Source organism: Myzus persicae, unplaced genomic scaffold, assembly GCF_001856785.1.
Source record: "Myzus persicae strain clone G006 unplaced genomic scaffold, MPER_G0061.0, whole genome shotgun sequence".
Taxonomy (NCBI): Eukaryota; Metazoa; Arthropoda; class Insecta; order Hemiptera; family Aphididae; genus Myzus; species Myzus persicae.
This window is the reverse complement of record NW_019101569.1, coordinates 636,973-657,757: the sequence shown is the minus strand read 5'-3', so window position 1 is coordinate 657,757 and position 20,785 is coordinate 636,973. Positions and strand designations below refer to the sequence as shown.

The 20,785-nt window shown below is 28.0% G+C and overlaps 1 protein-coding gene across 3 annotated transcripts in view; it reads right to left on the bottom strand.

Moving 5' to 3' along the window:
- The window catches only part of LOC111029625 (MAGUK p55 subfamily member 5), a 60,815-nt gene that overhangs the window by 22,820 nt on the left and 17,210 nt on the right, over window positions 1–20,785 (bottom strand). For 2 of the 3 annotated variants that reach the window (XM_022308707.1, XM_022308708.1), the window contains 2 exons: window positions 14,047–14,201; window positions 9,371–9,621 (listed from right to left, as the gene is read on the bottom strand). In XM_022308707.1, coding sequence (XP_022164399.1) covers window positions 9,371–9,621; window positions 14,047–14,201 — 406 coding nt within the window. Of the gene's footprint in view, window positions 1–3,876; window positions 4,110–9,370; window positions 9,622–14,046; window positions 14,202–20,785 lie in introns of those variants that run through there. The other variant, XM_022308709.1, reaches the window with a different exon arrangement.

The window sequence follows — 20,785 nt, the reverse complement described above, 5'->3', positions numbered from 1 at the left end:
TTTTTGAAAGATTAATTTTACTGAAATAATAACCGTTATAACGACTTTTCATTTAACAATTGTCCATATTTAATATTAGCTTGTTATTACAAATCCACTTTTGACGTTAAATGATATCACTGCAAGTAATCATGAGCAAGAGGAGTGTGTGTAAAAATTTAGCCTTCATAAACAACAATTTTTTTCAAAAAATGTGTTCAATGCGACGAATACACGATGCGGAATAATTTCATACGTTCTTATAATATATTATTAAGCTTAATAGTGTTACACGAAGTCGCATTTATAATGAGTGAAATGAAACATTATTAAAACCTAATTATTGTTCTCTGGTTTATACACAGTTACTAACGGAAACAATGTATTATAATATTATAAGACTTTAGACTACCCATTTATAAATGCGAGAATTGTGAGAAAAACAGAAATTAAGTAAATAGTTTCGGGATTAAAACGATATGCGGTAAAACTTGTTGTTTAAGACATATTAAAACATTAAAGTACAATGTATAATTTACAACGTATTTGGACATAATTATATTTTGATGTGTTACTGCAGTAATAATATATGCTTTATTGATAGGCAGGACGTGTAGTACCTACACATCTCTGCAGTAAAAGTAGCTTGCAATTTTGGTTGCCTACACACCCGCTGTTCTGGGCGCATGACAAACCAATTATTGTTTTAGACAAGGTAATCGTGAACAAAAATAATAATAAATTTTTCCTTGAACTCGGTAAAAAAATAATTGGGCGTGTCGGTGAATTTGAAAAAAAAAAATAATAATAATAAACAACAACAGTATACCTATATACGACGACAACAGGCGCAACATGACCAGTACAACTACACAACAGACCGACCGCGTTATAATATTTAGGTACGAAAATTCAAGATTTTATCGTTTTAGTTACGCATATACATGTGCTTAAATGCAACGGCAATATATAATAATAATAATAACGACGATAATATTATATAGGTGGTTTGGCAACGGAGGAAAACGGAGCTAATGCGCCGCTTAAATCCCTCCTGCAGAAACCATACATGAAATCGAACGAAACGTATCAATCAATCACTGTATAATATAAGCCTATAGTAGGATAATATAGGATAATATTAACCACATCTCGACCATGTACAATACCGTTCGATCTTCGATATAATAATAAGTATGTTACATAAAGTGTATAAAACACTGTAATAGCATAATGCATAATAATAATAATAATAATAATAATAATAATAATAATAATACTCGTTATTGACATATATTTAAGCGCATTGGACATATTTTGGACGTAAAGACGCAGTAAGAGTATACAATTTGACTACTGCACCTATAATACGATAGCCTCGGGTGAGTAGCAAAATATTCAAAAGCCAGGAAAGTTAGTGTTTCAGAATTCTGTAATAATAATTATTATGAAAATATTTCTGTGAGTTAATTCTTTTCATGCTGTTAAAAAATAATAATAATAACAATAACAATTAACTATACCTAAAGTCACAGCTACAATTTAGCATTAATAAAATAGGCATTGGCCTATAGGCTGTATTGGAAACAAATCGATACTGTAAAGTGATTAAAAATAGCTTAGTAAAGACTAAATCAATAATTAAACTAATAGATTTAGGTAGAACATTCATTGAATTCTTACACGATTTTGTTTTTTGTTCACTGTAGACACTAAATAGTATAAACTTTACCATGGAGCACTAGGGAAAATAAATTCTACCAGAATACGAGATCAATAAATTAATAAAAATCAAAGCGTATCGGTTGTTTACGCACGGCACATGATTACATTTTCTGTTGTCGTTTCAGACGCTATACTGCAATAATTTTGTTGTGATGATTATGGCGTGCACAGAAGTTTACGAAATGTATTAATTATTTAGCATGTGTATAACTGTATAAGTATACAAAATATTCGATGTGTACTAAATATATAATTATAAAAATAATTACACAATAAAATATAGGTATTACTTGTCGATGTATTTCAACTTAATGTTAATTACATATCTTGTCATCCGACATCGAAATTAATTTTTAATTTAAATGTAACCCGGACAAATGTATAATAAATTATATTTGTAATACTTAATTTTCTGCAGTTGCTTCGCCCTTTGCGAATAAGGATATAATATAATGATACGTAGTATATAGTACAACCAGTTATTACGTGACCAGACGGTTACCAGACCATTATGGTTTACGACTACTCCGAACCCGACATTCTTCCTAAACATATAGAAACTAAAAGTCATAATTAGGAAGCCCCTCAGCCTCGAGTATTATTTAATGCAATCGTGATCAGACTTACGGGACTTCACTTATTGGCTTTTAACTTTTACGTAAATAAAAAAAAAACATAAAAAGTATTAACAATGACTTCAATAATACGCATGTATGACTAGTGACAAATTAGATTATTTCGTGATAGTTATTAAACTCGATAACCTTATAGGTAAAATAGTTACGCAATATACCTACTTGTCTTGTATACATAAATAAGATTAAGAATCAAATGACAAATTATCAGTATACTTGACACAAATATTTTAGGGTGGAAATTTAATGCTATTTAATACATGTTATTTGTTCTAATGGGTACACAATATTATGATAATGTTTGCCAACAAACTTTTGATACATATAAACTAGTATAATATCTTCGTAAATTAATCAAATTCCTACCTGTCAATATTTATTTGTTTTTTTGCAAATAATAAACCGATTAGATTTTTAGAAAATTCAAAAATTATGTTGCGATGTTATAACGTCGAATTCGTTGCTTTAAATATACATTTTCCGGTACTTTGACCCCTGCTTTGTAATTTGCAAGACAATATATGACCGATTTTTGTTGTTGAAGAAGCGAAACAAATTACAGCTTCTACATGCAAAAATGTTCTTTTGTCTGTTTTTGCATGTGATTAGATTAGATATACCTATACGGCTATAGGTATACCCATTGAGGAGGCTTATAATAAGACGGAGAACACGTTAGACTACGTTAACGTATTTGTATTCTTATGCGATGCTGTGGCATCAGAAAATTATCGTCAAAAACGTATAGGTAATAATAATAATAATAATAATAATAATGTATACAACAAGAAAACACAATTTCAATAATTGTTTACATAGGCATTAGGGATATTTTTTTAAAACGTTATTTCGTGTTTGAACACAAACGGAATACCTTTACACACAGTTTAATAATATCTACTATCTAGTGCAGAATTATTATGAAATAATTTAACTGCCTACCACAATAACGACGATGATAATAATATTATATAGGTACATTAAACGGTCATGGTTTTGCGTCGTATTTATGTATATCGATTAGTAATAAACATGTTATTAGAGTAATACCGTTCAAAAAGTTCCATCATTCTCATCATTGTGCACAATTATTTAGAAAATACTGAAAATATAGGTATTGGAATTGGACACTGGTTGCAATTAGTGTAGTTGTAGTATACCTTATTATTATACCTATATTATAATATAACCTAACCGATATTAAAATACCGACACTATGACGATTATAAGGTCGGAAACATTTTCAATAATAATTTCACAATATATCATTAATATTAAGTACAACACTGCACATCCGTCAAATTATAAATATTATGATCACAGCAAAGTACAATTTTTCTCCCTCACCAAACCCTACGGAAGACGAAACGACCGGCGCTCGAAAAGGCTGCTGCAGGGATATTTAAATATATCTGGTCACGTGAGGCTATGGTTTAGCCGGCATTGCTTATACGGCAATAATAATAGTGCATGAGATAATTATTATTCTTGTTTTTATATTGAATTTATATCATTATTAAATTTATTTTTCACTCACCAAGTGTGCCAGTAGTACGGTAATAGTTTCATCGTGGACAAATTATATTGTTTATATTATTAATATATAATATTATATTGCAGTTAATGTGGTACTGCAAGGAAATCCGACAGGTGGGTGGCGTGCGGCGACGGCGGCGACAACGACGAGTGAAACTCGCGAACAGCACTCACTTTTACGACTGGAGACGGGCGAGCCAACTGCAACGTGCATAGCGCGGACCGTACGCAAACGACGCAAACACCGAACTGGCGCGCGCGTCAATTGTTCGTAGGTAATAATAATAATAATAATAATATATATGTGTGTCGGGGAACGCGCACCGCACCGGGGAAGAGAACCGGACCGATAGTGGTTGTGTGGCGGAGAGGTTGCGGGGGATCGGTGCGTCCATTATACTATTATTCTTATAATATTCTTTTATTATTATTATTATTATACCTGTGCGGCGCATTTTCTTCCAGAGAACCGGGGGATAGCGTCGTCGCAGACCGTGTACGTCCGGGTGTGTCTGTGTGTGTGTGTGCGTGTGTGTATGTGCGCGCGCGCGCGTTTTATTGTATATACCCAACCCTCGGCACACAATGCGACTTAGTTGGCTTAGGGGTGGGGTCGAGGTACCTGTACAGTCGGCTGTACCTGCTGTGGCGGCGGCACACACGACGTAGGTACCTGCCTGCCGTGGAATTCCTGACCCTTGGTAGTGACAAGTCACACGCACGAATATATCGTGTTATATTATAGTGTACCTATTGGGTACTGTGAGCCCGAATAAAATACTATATTTTATTATTATTGCTGTTTTAGTTGTTGTTGTTGTGTGCACATGGGTGTAGAACTGCTGCGCGACCCTACCACAACGATTTAGTAATGGCAGTGGTTACAAATCGCCTGCGTCGAAGAGTAGCATCGCTTTTCCACCCTTACGTTGTTATTTATTAAATATATATACATGACGATAATATACCTTCCCTTTCGTATGACGATTTATACCTTCCCTTTTCAGACTTGGGTTGTATAGGGGTATAGCTGGTAACAATATTGTCGAATTCCAAACATCAGCCACACAGGTACATTCACTACGTTTACGTGTCACTGTTAAAACTACGGATTGAGATCTATCTAAATGATTCAGACCTAAAACGTTCATTACGCAAATATTTTCTTAGTACATTTTTGAGTAACACCATGGAAAAGTATATGTTTGAGTAATTTAGTAATTCAATGATATTGCCGTCTGTCACAAAATTATTCAATTTATCTTTGTTTTTTTATGCATAATATATTAAAATGATATATTCTTTATTTATTAACTAGTATAATAAAAAAAAAATATGAATAATATAGTATTCAATTGTTGAATCTCTAAAAATAACGGAGAAGAGTATTTTTGCGCCTGTGCCCCTCCACATGTCCCTTGTCCTCCCACTGGATCGGTCCCTGGGGCCTTATATGCATTTTACTGTGTTACTATTTAATTTATAGCTTGTTTTAAACTCCATAAAGCAAATTGAAAAAAACTATCATTATTCGAGGATATTACAGCTATTGTTTTTCTTAATTATACTGCAAGCATGTCGTGTTCGTTTTAAAGGCTTAATAACTAATTACATATGTATAATAGGCACCAAACATTTCGTAAAATATAGCATATATTATATTATTTATTTTTAAATACCAACTAATAAATAATGGTATATTGATTGGACTGGTTTCTTGATACCATCTACAATCCGACTTAACAATATTTTGTACTCATATATTTTATAGTATAGATTCATGACGATATACCCATAGGTTTTAATACAAAAATGAACTAGAAAAATGTTTTTTTTGTTTTTTAAATGTTGAGAATCAGTTCATTTTTAAGAAAAAAGATTATATTTTATGATCCCAAAAAATCTATTAACTTATTGTACTAGGTAAACATTTACATTATAATACATAAGTATAATGCGAATAAAAATTAAAATAATTGAATAAATTCTTTAGAACTGTTTACAATTCAATACATTAATAAAATTGATTTTGATCATAGCCAAAGATCGACGGCAACTAAAATCGGTCCGAGGAAAAACTGCCATACGATTTATAATTCAGTATATTATATTATAAATTATTTCGTGATAGAAAATTTAAATACCTACTACTCGATGATCATTTTATACCTCACGAATTACTTACAAAATAATTTTTATCATCAAATTATTTCATTTCGTTGAGCACTTTTAACCATTTTAAAATATATATTAGGTATTATAATAAGTTTATGTATATCGATATACCTCCTTGGTTTAAAATATATAGCTTTCTAGTAAAAATATCAAAACCTATTTTACGATATTAATACGATATTACGATACTATGTGTTCAGTAAAATAGTCTTATAACTAGGTATTTACTAAACACGTATATTATTATTATTATTATATTCATCTTCCTACTTATTTTTAGCTACTACGATCATTAATATGTATACGCAATAAATTTGTTTTATCCAACGACTTGGAGAGGCATAACATAACATTGTGAGTATGAAAATATGTAGTCGTTTATATTATAGTTATCCATGTATACAAACACAAACCCGTACGTAGAATAATAATAATATATGTATATGATATGGTTCTGGTTTTATAATCAATAACTGGTTATGTCACGTGTGTGTCTGTGTGTATGTGCAGGACAATGGAAGGGATAAGGTAAGAGGTGAGTTTATTAATAATTTTCCTCTCCATTTAGTATGACCAAGTCAAAATTTTCGAAAAAAAAAACTGTCACGGTGTTCATATCATAATATAATTTATCAACCATGTCGTTTGACTGCAGTACACGAAATATATACTTGCAGCAGAATAGATCACTGTCCGGTTTTGCAGTTTAAAATCTGTCAAAATATGAAAACCCAAGTATAATATGGTGGCGGTTGATATTCACAGAAAAAAGCTGAAAAAATCGATTAAATGCAACCTCTGCCACAAATAAACCGTACAGTAATAATAATCAGTTTTAAAATGATAATAATATGAATTGTGTGTAATTGCAGTTTTAATATAAGGCATTATATAACACTATGCCATATTGAAATTTGAAACCTACTGAAGAACTTAATAATGGCATTAAACACGTAATATTCAACATCCATACACAATAAAACAAAAATTAAATTTTGAACGATCGAAGATCCATTATTCGAATAGAATTTATTGATTAGGATAACATACAACGCATACCTATATGATTTTATTTTAATTAACCATAAAATATTATAATATTATATTATACGGTGTCGAAGCGTAGGACGTAGGTATAGGTACTACTAGATAGGTCTACACTAAAATCAAAACGTAGCCGGTTAAAAAAACTCCCTTTGTATTGTGCACGTTACCGTGGTAAATTAAAGACAGGTGGACCGTAAAAAAATACAAACAGCCCCCTTCGAAATCCCGTCGTTTTGGGAGGGGAAAATGTTAAAACGCTCATGGCATAACTCTTCATTAAAATCATTGTTTACGTGGCCGGTAAATAGTCGTTTTTTAAACTATAGTGGACGGAATCATGCTCTGCAGTATACGAGAACTCTAAGTATAATATTCTATAGTACTGTGATAGTAATATTGTGTACACAATAATTAAGAAACTATACAATTTGTAAAATGTTTTAGAACAATATTATAATTATTATTATTTATTCATCAATCGCAAAAACCATCGTTCGTAAAAATTAAAAAAATTTCAGGATGTTTGATAGGAGAATATATATATATAAATAATAATACCTATAGCTAGGGATATAATGGTTAAATCTTAATTTTTTTTTTCAAAAACAAAGAACAAAGGTTTTGCTTGAAAACGAACAATTATTCTTACACTTCGCTATTAAATACGTTTTTCGACATAATTTCGATTCATTTCATAAAACCCTACAGCATGCTACTTGGTAATAAATGACATTGCAACAACCCTATAGGAGGATGCAATAAAAATATTGTCGAGTAGGTAGCGTTTCATATGTATACCGTGCTCAAATTGCGATAAAAAATTATAAGTGGTTTTTTCTTTACGAGATTGTCACGTTTTACATTTTTTTTTTTTTTAAAACGTTTATAGATTACATATTATATTGATATATTTGAAATTAATATACACTACGTTTGTAATTTATTATTTTAAAAGTACTGACGGCAAAATTGGTATCGATAGCTGTTTTAGATGATTTACACAATAAAATCAATTGTGTTAACGAAAGACTGTGTAAAGTAACGATAAAAATGAAATACATACATTTACCTTCACTGGAATCTAGTGTTGTTTTTTTTATCAAAGCCAGACAAACGCTTAAAATGTATAGATATTATTATAGTTATAAACGCAAACAGTTTTAGTAAAATAACTGATTCGTAATAATTCTATAATAATTAAACACTTATTCCCGTTTAATGTATATAACTACGAGTCCTACGTCATTAGCACAAATTATGAATTTAATATTTTTTTAAATATAGATGTGTTATTGAATGCAGTAATACGGTATATTGTATTATATTATAGTTGTAGGTATATAATCTCAAGAAGATTTTCATACATATACTACAAAATACATTTGTTATGAATTTCCGATTACTGTATACTATACTACCTACCTACAATACAAATTTAGAAAGCAATTATTTATTATGCCCAACACTACAAACACAACACACAATTATTAAAAATACTAACCAGCATAATAATATATAGCTTTCTACAGTATTCTTGATGAATATAATGTGTCATGGAAAACGATATCTAAATTCTAAATACATGTTTTTTTTATAATATATTTTATATTTTTACTTTTTATATTTTAGAACTGGATATAACATTATGGATTAAAAGAAAAGACAAATTATTAACTGGTAACTGTCTATATAAGATGCAAAACTATATAGGGAACATCATTGGGACTCAACTTCATAAACTTTTTTAAACCTTATAGAGTTGAATACGTATATTAAAAATAAAATAATTTCACCTATTGAATAATATGTTAAATTCAACTGCAAATTATTTCTTGTTGAAATCCTATACACATTACACATCATTAGCGTACACCTCTCTAAAAGTATAAAAAAAATACTTGATCGATAAATACTAAATCATCAACACAGTATACAGTTAAATATTTAAACTCATATTAAAAACGTGTGTTATGACCACGCTATAAAAATAAATTATTTAATAAATATTAATAATTAAATAAATAAATAATATTTGTATTTACAAATGAAAATTATTTTTCCCGTTAAAATGAATGCCGTGTATGATATTCATAATTTTTCAAACGACTTTGATAAAATATGGCCTACAATTTACAAATATAATAACTACGTCCTATTTACACAGATGAGCCTATATCAAACTGTAAAAATTGTTTTATCGCAATAATGTTTTAAAATATATTTAAATCAATTAGATTAAAAATCATTATCACTTAGGTATCATTGCAGCTTACCTGTTTTGAGTTTCGTTGGTCTCGTCGACAGCTTTTAGTCTATTATTACTATCGGTGACATCTTTGCAGATAAGAACCTCGGTAAGACCATTATTGAATGGTGAACTGGGTCTCCTAGATAATTTGGGCTCGGATTGTTCGGTTAATTTATTTCCGTTGTCTGGTAGGCATGAAGAACCGACACGACCACTGTGTACCTTGTTGTCTAAGAAATCGTTGAGTTCAGCTGTCGGGTGCAATTGACGCATCAACTAAATACAAATTTAAAAAAATTATACAAATTGTTTTCCAATAGAAATAGAAAGAATTATTTATCTGACAATGAAAAAACTTTGCTATGTGTTTAAAACTATTCCAAAAATTATCCCATGTGTATAAAAGTGTTATAAATTAATAAGTCATGACACCAAAATACCTCTGTTGCTTTTAATAAATGTATACGCTTATAACTAATATAGTACTCGTACCTATACATAGTTTTTATTTTATTAATTTAGAAATTTTTTTCATAAATAATGATTATTAATATTAAATTGTACTATTTATTTTATAAACAAAAAACAAATTTTTTATACAATAATGAGTATTGGATATTGTTGAAAATAAGGAAAACAATTTTTCACTTTAATACGTATAACTTATAAAATTGTCTACAACTAATCTGAATTATCTACTAATGACTAATGAGTAATGTATATACAATATACGCTGTATTATAAGTATGTTCAGTGATAACACACATATTAAAAATGTTTTAAGGACAAGTTTTAGAATACGGTATACCGTATACCAGACGTAAGGTTTTCAAAAAGGTAGTCAAAGGAAACGTATGGGCGCCATACAATTGAACCTTTTTACAGGTCCAAAACAGAAACGTGTCTAATTAACTGGCTCATAAATCTTGACGGCATAAAATAGCCCAAATTTGTTTTCATGCGGACCGTGCGGCGTGGTATCCGATTTCAAATTGAAGTTTTTGACCAGCGCTCATATTTCACTGTCGGGAATTATTTCACATTAAAATACACCACCCAAATGGCCAAATAATACAAGTTGAAATAGTGCAGATTCTTTAATTTTATAAATTTAGTCTAATATTTCTTGCTACCATGGACTTATTATAGACTATACTATAGTAGACTTTTTTTAAATGTGCATTATTCTAAGTTGTATTCTGTACAATACTGCAGTTTCATCTAGCTCCGAATATTAGGTACTATTTCATATAATTATATAAATCACAAGCTATTCTAATGGTTTAATATAGTTGAATTTAGTTGACGAATTTGAACAACAAAAATATATTTCGTGTAATACATTTATTTTTTTATTGTTTTTTTTTTTTTTTTTGGTATTTGGAAAAAAAGCCCCAATATCAAAATACGGTAAAAAAAGATGCGCCTATAGGAAAAAAAGCCCGGTACCAACTAAATACATAACACTTTTTTCATTAAAGTATACATTTCATCATTTTAAATTTTTAAACAATATATTATTATTTATCAATAGCCATATATTTATAACCATATAAATAATATATAATTTGTATATACCGTTATATCATAATAATATTTAATTAAATAATAAACCCAATATTTTAAACTACTTAGGCATAAACATACATTTGAAATAGAAAAGATTAAAGTACCTGTATAGTAAAAAAAGTAATTGACATTTGACTTTATCTTAAAAATAATGAAGGTATATTTTATTGTAGACTCTACAATGTTCATGTAGTTAGCCACAACATTAGAAATCAATGCTACTAAATCGTTTTTAAAATTTTTTAACTAAAACATTTTTTTAATTATGTACAAATGATAAAAGACAATTATTGCAGATTGCAACTATACTTTTTATAAGAGTAATGTATGTTAAGGAACGTTACTTATGGAATGATTTTTAACTGTGATATAATTAGTTATTGTTTAATGTAATATACAAAATATAATTATTTTTAAATAACTACCTTTATGTTTCTACCTTTTAATCAAATAAATGTACCAACTAGTACATATAATAAATTAGATGCATAATAATATAATAAAATAATTTAATAATTAACAAAATAAATGTAATGGTTATATTATGATTATTATGATTATATGTAATATGCAAATCAAAAAAAAAGAATCATGTATTTAGTATGGGGCTTTTTTTCCGGGGCTTTTTTCCCTAGATTCTTTTTTTAAAGCCTCGGCATCTAAGGTTACAACAACTATATTGGCTATTGGTTGCAACAACTATATAAAATTTCACATTTTATGGTACACATTTTTTTATTTATATTTAAAATAAGTATGGGTTATGTGTTGTCGTTGATTATAAATTATATAATATACTAGAAATATTATATTTATCTAATATATTTAAAAAATTTTAAAAATCAAAACGTTCTTTTTTTGTTGACGGTAGGTAAATAAAAAAAAGGTATTTATTTGCAAAAAATGATTAGGTACCTAAATAATTTACGTTAGCTTTTAACATTCATGCATATTAAAAAAAACCCATAAATGATTAGACTAGGTGCCATACTCGATCGAATGCTAGGGATACTCCAATAACCTAACTTTTGACTATTCAATTGATATTTTGAATAGGTACATAGCGGGTAAGTATAAAGTAAATTCATTATATAAGTTTATAACCATCTTGGTCACAGATTTCTTATAATGTCCTATTTATTTTACAATTACTTCAAGAACTAAATAGATAAAATGTTAAAGATAAAAGTTTAAATTTAATTTATATTTAAAAATATTTAGATTCAAACCAATTCTTAAACATGTTAATTCTTAGCCCATGAACCCGTGAAACTGAAGTTGTAGCATTAAAAATGTATAATTATTCATTAATACTTATAAACACTCAAATTTAGTGCATGTTTAATGTGCACAAAAATTAGACTAAAATGCAAAATATGATACTAGACGAAATTGTTTACAAATTACAATAAATTGCAATGAATAATGCATAATATTATAAAATATTAAAATACTATCAAAACAAAACATAATAAAAGTATAATTTGCAGGATCAGGTCGTTGTCAATTGTCATCTCTACAACTTAAAATGTTTAAGTTTTGGAAATGTTAAGTATGAAAATTATATGAAAATTATGAATATTGAAATATAAAGATTCATATTTCGCTTGTCTTATATTTTACGAGACCAATTTTTATCTTGTCATATGAATATTCTGAAATACCCCTAAAATTAAATATATTACATAATTATAATATAATAATATTATGCATATTATGATAAAATAATTACTTCCGTCCCTTGATTATAATTTAGGTGTTGTTAATATTTATATATAAATTAAATTGTTAGTAATATTTTACATACAATGTAGAAACTACAAAAAGACCGTCTTATTTTTAAATCTACATTGCGAGAATGTGTCTAATATGATCAATTTTATGCCATACCTAAATTGTATGTATAAATATGAATTTATATTTTTAATTGCCTACCTGTAAGAAATGTACATCATAATAATAATGAAAATAATATTATAATAAATAAATAATTATTTGTAGTTTATAATGTTGATGTTATGATATACGGAATTATCTACAGTATAGTACTACATAACTTTCATTTGTGTATTTAAAGTTGCATATACAACCAGGCGTTTAACATTCTAAAACTAAATAAATAAATCAACGACCGGTAAAGACTTAAAAGTCTGAAATAATATTTTAGTCATAAGTTAACAGTTACATATTATAGTTTATACATTATACAAACTTATGGAATCAAAAGCGAATTAAATTTTAAGTAAAGTTTGATAACTATTTTAAACACCAAATCTACTTTGCGGCATCTTTACAACTTATTTTGTATATTATAATAATCTAAATCTATAAGCCAAAGAATGAAACAATTAATGTATACTTTTTAAAATAATTTTTTTTTATTAATGCGTTAAGAAATTATTATTAATACCATCAAAATATTTTACTTTTACTTACAATAGTTTATTGAATTAATTAGATACCGTACAGTATAATTTTATTTAGAACGAATACTATTATAAATGTATTAAATACAATAAACATATACAATATGCACAATTTATATTAATTTGAACATAATATGAATAGTATAGTTACAGATGTTGAAATAAGTTTGTGAATAATAAACATTAAAAAATAATATACATACAATAAATAGATATTTAAATGTCAACATCGCAACCATAAACTAAAAAAATCTAACATTGGTGTATACTGTATACTATTATTGCACACGTGCAGCACTAGTTTTATTTCACAGAAAAATAGTAGGCGCATCTACCTAAACATATTCATATTTAAACACAGGTTTCTGGTAAGTCTTTATTTTTCGGCCAATTTAAATAGAATATATTATAGGTAAATTATGATATTCTCAAAATTTCTGACTCATCGTAAACACTGGTAAAACATTTTACGCAATAAAAGTAAAGTGACTCATAATAATTATGCAAAATTTCATCTGAATTGAATGAAACAAAAAATTGCATTTTAAAATTATGCGTTTATGTAATATTACAGGTATACCTTTAAATCAATCCTTATTAAGATTATTGAATCAATTCGTTTTTGACATTGCAAAAGTAATCATCATTATTAATAATTAATCATTAATTACTATGATTTATTATGTTAAAATAAAAAAAAACATACCTGATGAGCCAATTTAGTAATGTCAACTGGTGTGATACGTTTGCTAGCCGCCAGCCGTTCCAACCGTTCTTTGGCTTCATCTTCAATTCCGATGAAGAAGGCATCATGAACTTGACCTAGATCAGAACCTGCCGAGTCTATGCTGGTGGTAACGACTAAATGATAACAAACAAAATAAAATGATAAAATTTACATTTGTCGAGCTCAGCTGTACATCCATTTAATTAGACTTGTTATTATTAATTTAAAGCTGATTTCCGAAACCCCCTACTTTTGTGACTTTCAAGTGAACCGGTTTCCGCTATCAATATCATCTAGAAGAAATTGATACCGGTCATCGTCCCGGAGAAACTTGAGGTTTCCTCATGACCTACTCTCTAACACATACTATTTCTTTATAATAATTTTTATTAATAAACAAAAATTGTTTTTGTATTTAATTTTTTCAAGGGGTAATAGATCGTGATAGGAATTCCCAGATTGATTAGTCTTTCGGCGGTTGAATTTAATACTTAACTAATCAAAAAAATATATTTACCATTTTATTAGTAGAAGAAATTCCATCACCCATTTAAAAAACCCTAAATACACAACTGCCAAGTCGTAAGAAAATAATTATGATTTGTAAATATTAATTAAAAGTCATACCTCGAAATTCGAATAATAATTTATTTCTATTCAAACTTTCTGAATTCAACAGAAAAGATAACTGTTTACAGTCATTTTAAAGCGAGCTATAACTTAAAGGTATTTTAAAATTGCAAATTATTTATACAAATTAAAATACTCATAACACGTTTTAAAATTAAAATATAATACAAAACCTAAGTCATTCTCTAGAAAATAATCTTACATTTAAATTGTATAAAGCAAATTCACTCTAATTTTTAAACTAATGGAGCTAAACGCTATCTGCTGTTTGTAAAATTTGCTATGTTACGCACTTGTAAAACGAAGACAAAAAATGTCACTGTAACGTTCCCTTAAGACCGCATGTATGTGCAATTTTCATACAACGCATAGTATACGCATTAAAAACAATATTGACACATATTTGGTACTTTTTACCCCATTGAGTAGCTGCAGATTTAAAGTTAACAATTATTTTAAACATCTAAATAGTTAAAAATATTGTGTAATTAATTATAACATAAACCTTAATTGAAAGAAAAAAATATATACATTTTAGCAGACATTAAAAATTTAACAGAAGTATAATAGATACCTATCGTAAAATACATATGAAATAGACCTGTAAAAATACTTCCGGAGTTTTTTCTATGGTAATTATATTGCACAATTTAGGTGTGTCTTAATTTCACAATGGTTAACCGTCATACTAAATTGCAATCAACGAGCGAGTAATAATATTTTAAAAAAATCCTGAAATGTATAAAAAAAAACTCTCAAGGACGTGATAAACCTATGGTTTGTTAATTACAGAAATTTACGTTTAAATAATCAATTTGTTTATCATTGTTATATTCCAAAATGTAAGTGCAAGACTATGGTGTATATACAGCGTCAGATCGTCCCAATTGAAGCTAGACATAATTTATTCTGATAATTTATTAGTGACAAAGGAAAAATTTATTTACGAACATTTTATCACATATTATTATAATTTTACATTTTTACCATTTCTCGTCGTGGCTCATCCACACAAATTATACGCAGAGAACAAGAACTAGATATCTAATAAGTAATAATATCTACAAATTTAAATTAAAATAGCAACGTGTAATTATGTTCATGATTTACGCATATTGAACAGATTAAAAATAAATGTATTTGATATAAAATTGTGTTTATATTATTTTCCAACCTTAATAGCATGTAATTTTTAGCATGCTTATAAAAAGTCTAAAAATTGGGTACATTTGTGTTTTATTTAAATCAAAGCACTTAGATTTGAAACTAAAACAGAATTTTAATTTTAATTAAAATCTATTTACTATAATTTAATAGTTTCAACTTTAAACAATGAAAACTATAAAACAGATGAATAGATATAAGAAGTATAAAAGTATATGATTTTTTTTAATTGTATGATTAACAACTTATAGGTGATTATTATTTTTTAAAATAACAATGGTAAAAAGATTCCAACTGTGTAGCATTGTATTTAACAAACATAACGAAATATGATAAACGTTTATAATATAATTATCTACAAGTGATGATTTTGTATACTTTACATTAGCCAAGTCATGTACCCAAACTACGCAATTTCGTTCACTTTCCAATAATAATAAAAAAATTAATGGAGTAAAAATTAAGGTCAAACAATTTAATGATGTAACTTTTATTTTTTAATTGCAATTACGTAGGAGATACATAGTGCATTATTTTATGTAGTGATTAATTTTAAACTGCATAGAAATAAGTATAAGACATTTTTATATTATACATAATATCTCATAGTTACTGGGACATGCATAATAAAATGTGTGCACATAAATAATAAAATATGGCATCTTGTGCAGATAATAATATTACAATTGCAAATAAAAACATAAAAAAGACCATTATGTATAAATGTATAATAACAGTAAATTATAGTACCTACAACCCACCAACGCGGCTTAGGAATGAACCTAATTTTGTGTTTTAATTTTAAAATGCTAACGCCGAGTCGCATAAAATGACTTAACATTTAGTATTTTAATAAATCAATAGAGTGAGATACTAGCCCTTATGATTTAGGGTAAGGGCCTATGATTGGTTCATTAAATTTGATTAAATCGTTAAATTAATCAATTTTTTATAAAATATTGAATTTACTGTAGGCACTATTTGACTTTTTTTAAACATAAACATATTAAATAAAAAATGCTTCATATTATTATCTATGCTCACATTAGTTTACGACTAAGTATGAAATAATGAATTTTATATTTTACATAATATTCATTATTGCATTGGTCCTATTATGTTTGATTATGATAGATAATAAGTTTATATTCCAAAGAATCAGAATGTATAAAATAAAACATTTTAAAAATATTTAATTTCAACCAAATTCCAAACAGACAGAAAATATGAATCAGTTTCAGTTAAGAATTTCTCTAACTATTTTTACCACATAACCTGAATATTGATCAGTGGGTGTGTAAATACGATAAACTGCAATATATGTAAATATATAATAGGGATAAGAACTAAGAAGTGTAAATGTGTATAAGCAAATAAAAATCATCAGATAGAAAAGAAAATATATCACGATAAATCAAATCAATAAATTATATACACACAATATAGTTTACTGTATAGTATTATCCGTTGTTATACAGCTACATTTATCACTTAAAATGGCCTTGAAATGGAAAAATAAACCTATTGAAAGCCATGTAGGTGTAATTCCTAAACCTTATAGGTCAATAGTAATTTTTCAACGCGCAGTAGGTGTATCGTCGTTGTATATCTAGCCCGAAAACAATGAAATTCAATCAAAATAATTTTTCCCACTAAAACTGAACTTCAAAAAAGGATATTAAATAACATAAAAATATTCCAAGTCTATTTCGTTTAAATATATAAAGACCCTCCAAGACAAAAACTGAAATCACTCCTATATTAAGATTGTTTTATTTAATTTATAGATAATATTATTTTATTCGATTTTAATTGAACTCAACTCATCCGCATTCAAGTTTATTGCTTAGAGGACAAGTCTGCAACTTTTATAAATTTATTTTTTTACACAACATGTATACATTTTGTTATTGCAATAAATTATTATTATTATATTATATCAATATATCAGTATGAGTATAGTCACACTAAAATATATAAATTACAAAATTTATTGAAAAACTCGTGATTATTGAATTTAAACATATATTTAAAAAAATTAAAAGATTGAAAATAACTATAGGTATAGGTTTTTTGTACATACCTATAATAAAAACGACACGTCACACGTGTGTGACTTTGAAACTGAATCGTGGACTTTTCGTCCCGTTTCGTCCTCGTCTATTATTGAGATAGGATATTTGGCCCCAGGGAGTACTTATATGATGTTATTTACCCATAGGAAGTTTGCGTCCCCGGTATTTTAAATCACTAAATTAAAATAGCTTTATTTTATTTAAAATTTTACATATTAATATAAATTATACTGAAAGTGTTTTATAAAAAGAATTACAATTTTAAATTTAAAAAAAAGAGATTTTAGTGATTTAAAATACCGGTGCCACAAACTTTCTATGGGTAAATCACATCATATAACTCAAGAGGGTCAAATTGTCTACCTCAGTGGGACAAAAAGGAACGAAATGGATCGAAACTAGATCCATACGATTTTGAAAAAAAATGCAATACATTAATCTATTTTCAGCGATTCCCTCAGCGTCCTAACATCCCTAAAAAAACAGTGGCCCAGAAATGAGATCACTCAAATTACCCAATCCGAACTAATCAACACCCAGAAAACCTTCAAATTTATGTGGGTACCTTCCCATGTAGGAATAAAAGGTAACGAAATGCTCGACGAAGCTGCCTCCCTAGTTTCTAAAGTTCTACTCAACAACACCATCGAGAAAATATCATCCTATGATATTTTCACGTCCGTCAAAAACAAAATCTTTTTGTCATGGCAACACCATTGGGATTCCATTCCATTTACCTTCAAACTCAAGTTCATAAAAAGTTCTGTGAAACAGTGGTATACACCCCCGGACCTCAGCCGACGTCAAGTTATCGCGATCTCTCGTATAAGAATCGGACATACCTTCATTACACACTCCTTCCTAATCAGCAAAGATCATCCACCTATATGTAACATGTCAAACTCGCATCACTATAAAACATATATTCCAAGAATGCCCCACATACGAACCAGTACGCACATCTCTCAATTTTCCGCAACACATCAAGAAAATCCTCGACGAAGGACAAACTTTAAATATTATCAAGTTCATCACTACATGAAACCTCATCAATAAATTCTGATTCAGTCAATCTAACTTGTAAACATAATTAATAACTAAACTGTAAATATGTAATTTTTTTTCTTTTCTTTCAATTGTATATGTATATAAATATAAAATCTGTTTTTATTTTAAAAAAAAACTGTTGGGTAATAACCTTTGTAGTGGAAGCCTGTAAACTTTTAAATAAAAAAAAACTAATCTATTTTATATGACCGTGTATGGTCGTTAAAGTTGTTTGCAAGTACCTATAGGTACATTTCAAAACGTGTGCGCCGTACAGGTATGATTTTACACTCGTCTAAGCATTAATACTGCAAATTGCTATCTTACAGAATATTTCATTCGTGATGTTACACATTCATATCCATATCTCACATCGACCACGGCAATATTATTGTTTTCAACGACAGGAACATATTAAAAGTTGTCAAACAACGCCTGCAGTATCTATGTGTTTAGTGGTTTCTTATCGTTAGTATAATACAAACGAACGGATGTTTTTATTGGGGTTTTCGATTTATAATTTAATAATTATATGTAGGTATGTATATATTATTATATTATATAAAAATGTAAAATTATTTTTATACGCTGAGCCAAACCTGATTTATAAACATTGATTCTATCAATTGCGGTGTGTTAAAAAAAATATAATCAACACCTATAATAGCATTAATATCTCATAAATAACATACGTAACATATAATAGAGTTCTTACACCCACATTATGTGTATAAAATAATAATACAAGCCTTGTTCAGTATATTATGGGTACCTATTTAGGTTGTAGTAGGATGACTGCTCTACTTGAACAATTTAAAGAGCCTACCCCTCAAAGTTTGTACATTTATTCAAAACAATAAAAATTATTTTTCGGTACCTAGTTGGATTTAATTCAGGAAAATTGAACGTAAAATGACTTGGTAGTTAATTTAACCTAACAATATAAAAAAAATTATTAAATTAGATTAACTATTACACGTTTTGTAAATATATACCTAGCTCAAAACCAAAACTGAAATTTTTAAATGATATTAAGAATTACATAGGACAGCTAATTTAATGAACCTATGCACAGTCAGTCGTAACAGGATGTATAGTCATGTAGAATTATTTAAAGCAATTGCTACATGTCTGCAACGGGTGGGTGGGTGTATTACCTTAAGATCTCAAGTCCTCACACAAACATCACGATGAATACTTTAATTAATATTATATGTTACCGAGTTTAGAGTTAGCCCCCTGCGATTAACTTTAGTGCAATAAAGAGGATTAAAAATATTAAAAATATAGAATTTGCTTCAAAGACACAAAAATTTCACACGGCCACTGTGTATAATTCTCATGCGACCAACAGGTACCTCAGGGTTGGGCACTTTATTAGAATCAGATACATGTATCAAGATACTTTTGTATAAATAATAAATATAAGAGTTATTTGCCCAAGCTGGCTTTTTAATTTAAAAAAATAGTGTGTTATTCGATATTTTTCCTCTACAAGGAAAATCTATGAATCATAAATAATATGTTTTTTTAATAAGTAACCACGACAGCAAAAACATTACAAAAAAAGTTCATCCAGTCCAAGCATACTTATGTTAATAAATGAAAATAAATGAAAATTTAGTAGTACAATAATCCACGAGAATGGGGTGTATGTATATTGTATACCCATATAATTAGAAGCCGTCTATATATTACTACTTAACTTTAAATGATTTTAATAATAAGGAAAAATTAACTAAAAATATATTAATTCTAATATGATACAATAGGTGGGTTTGAACAAACATATAGATAGGACC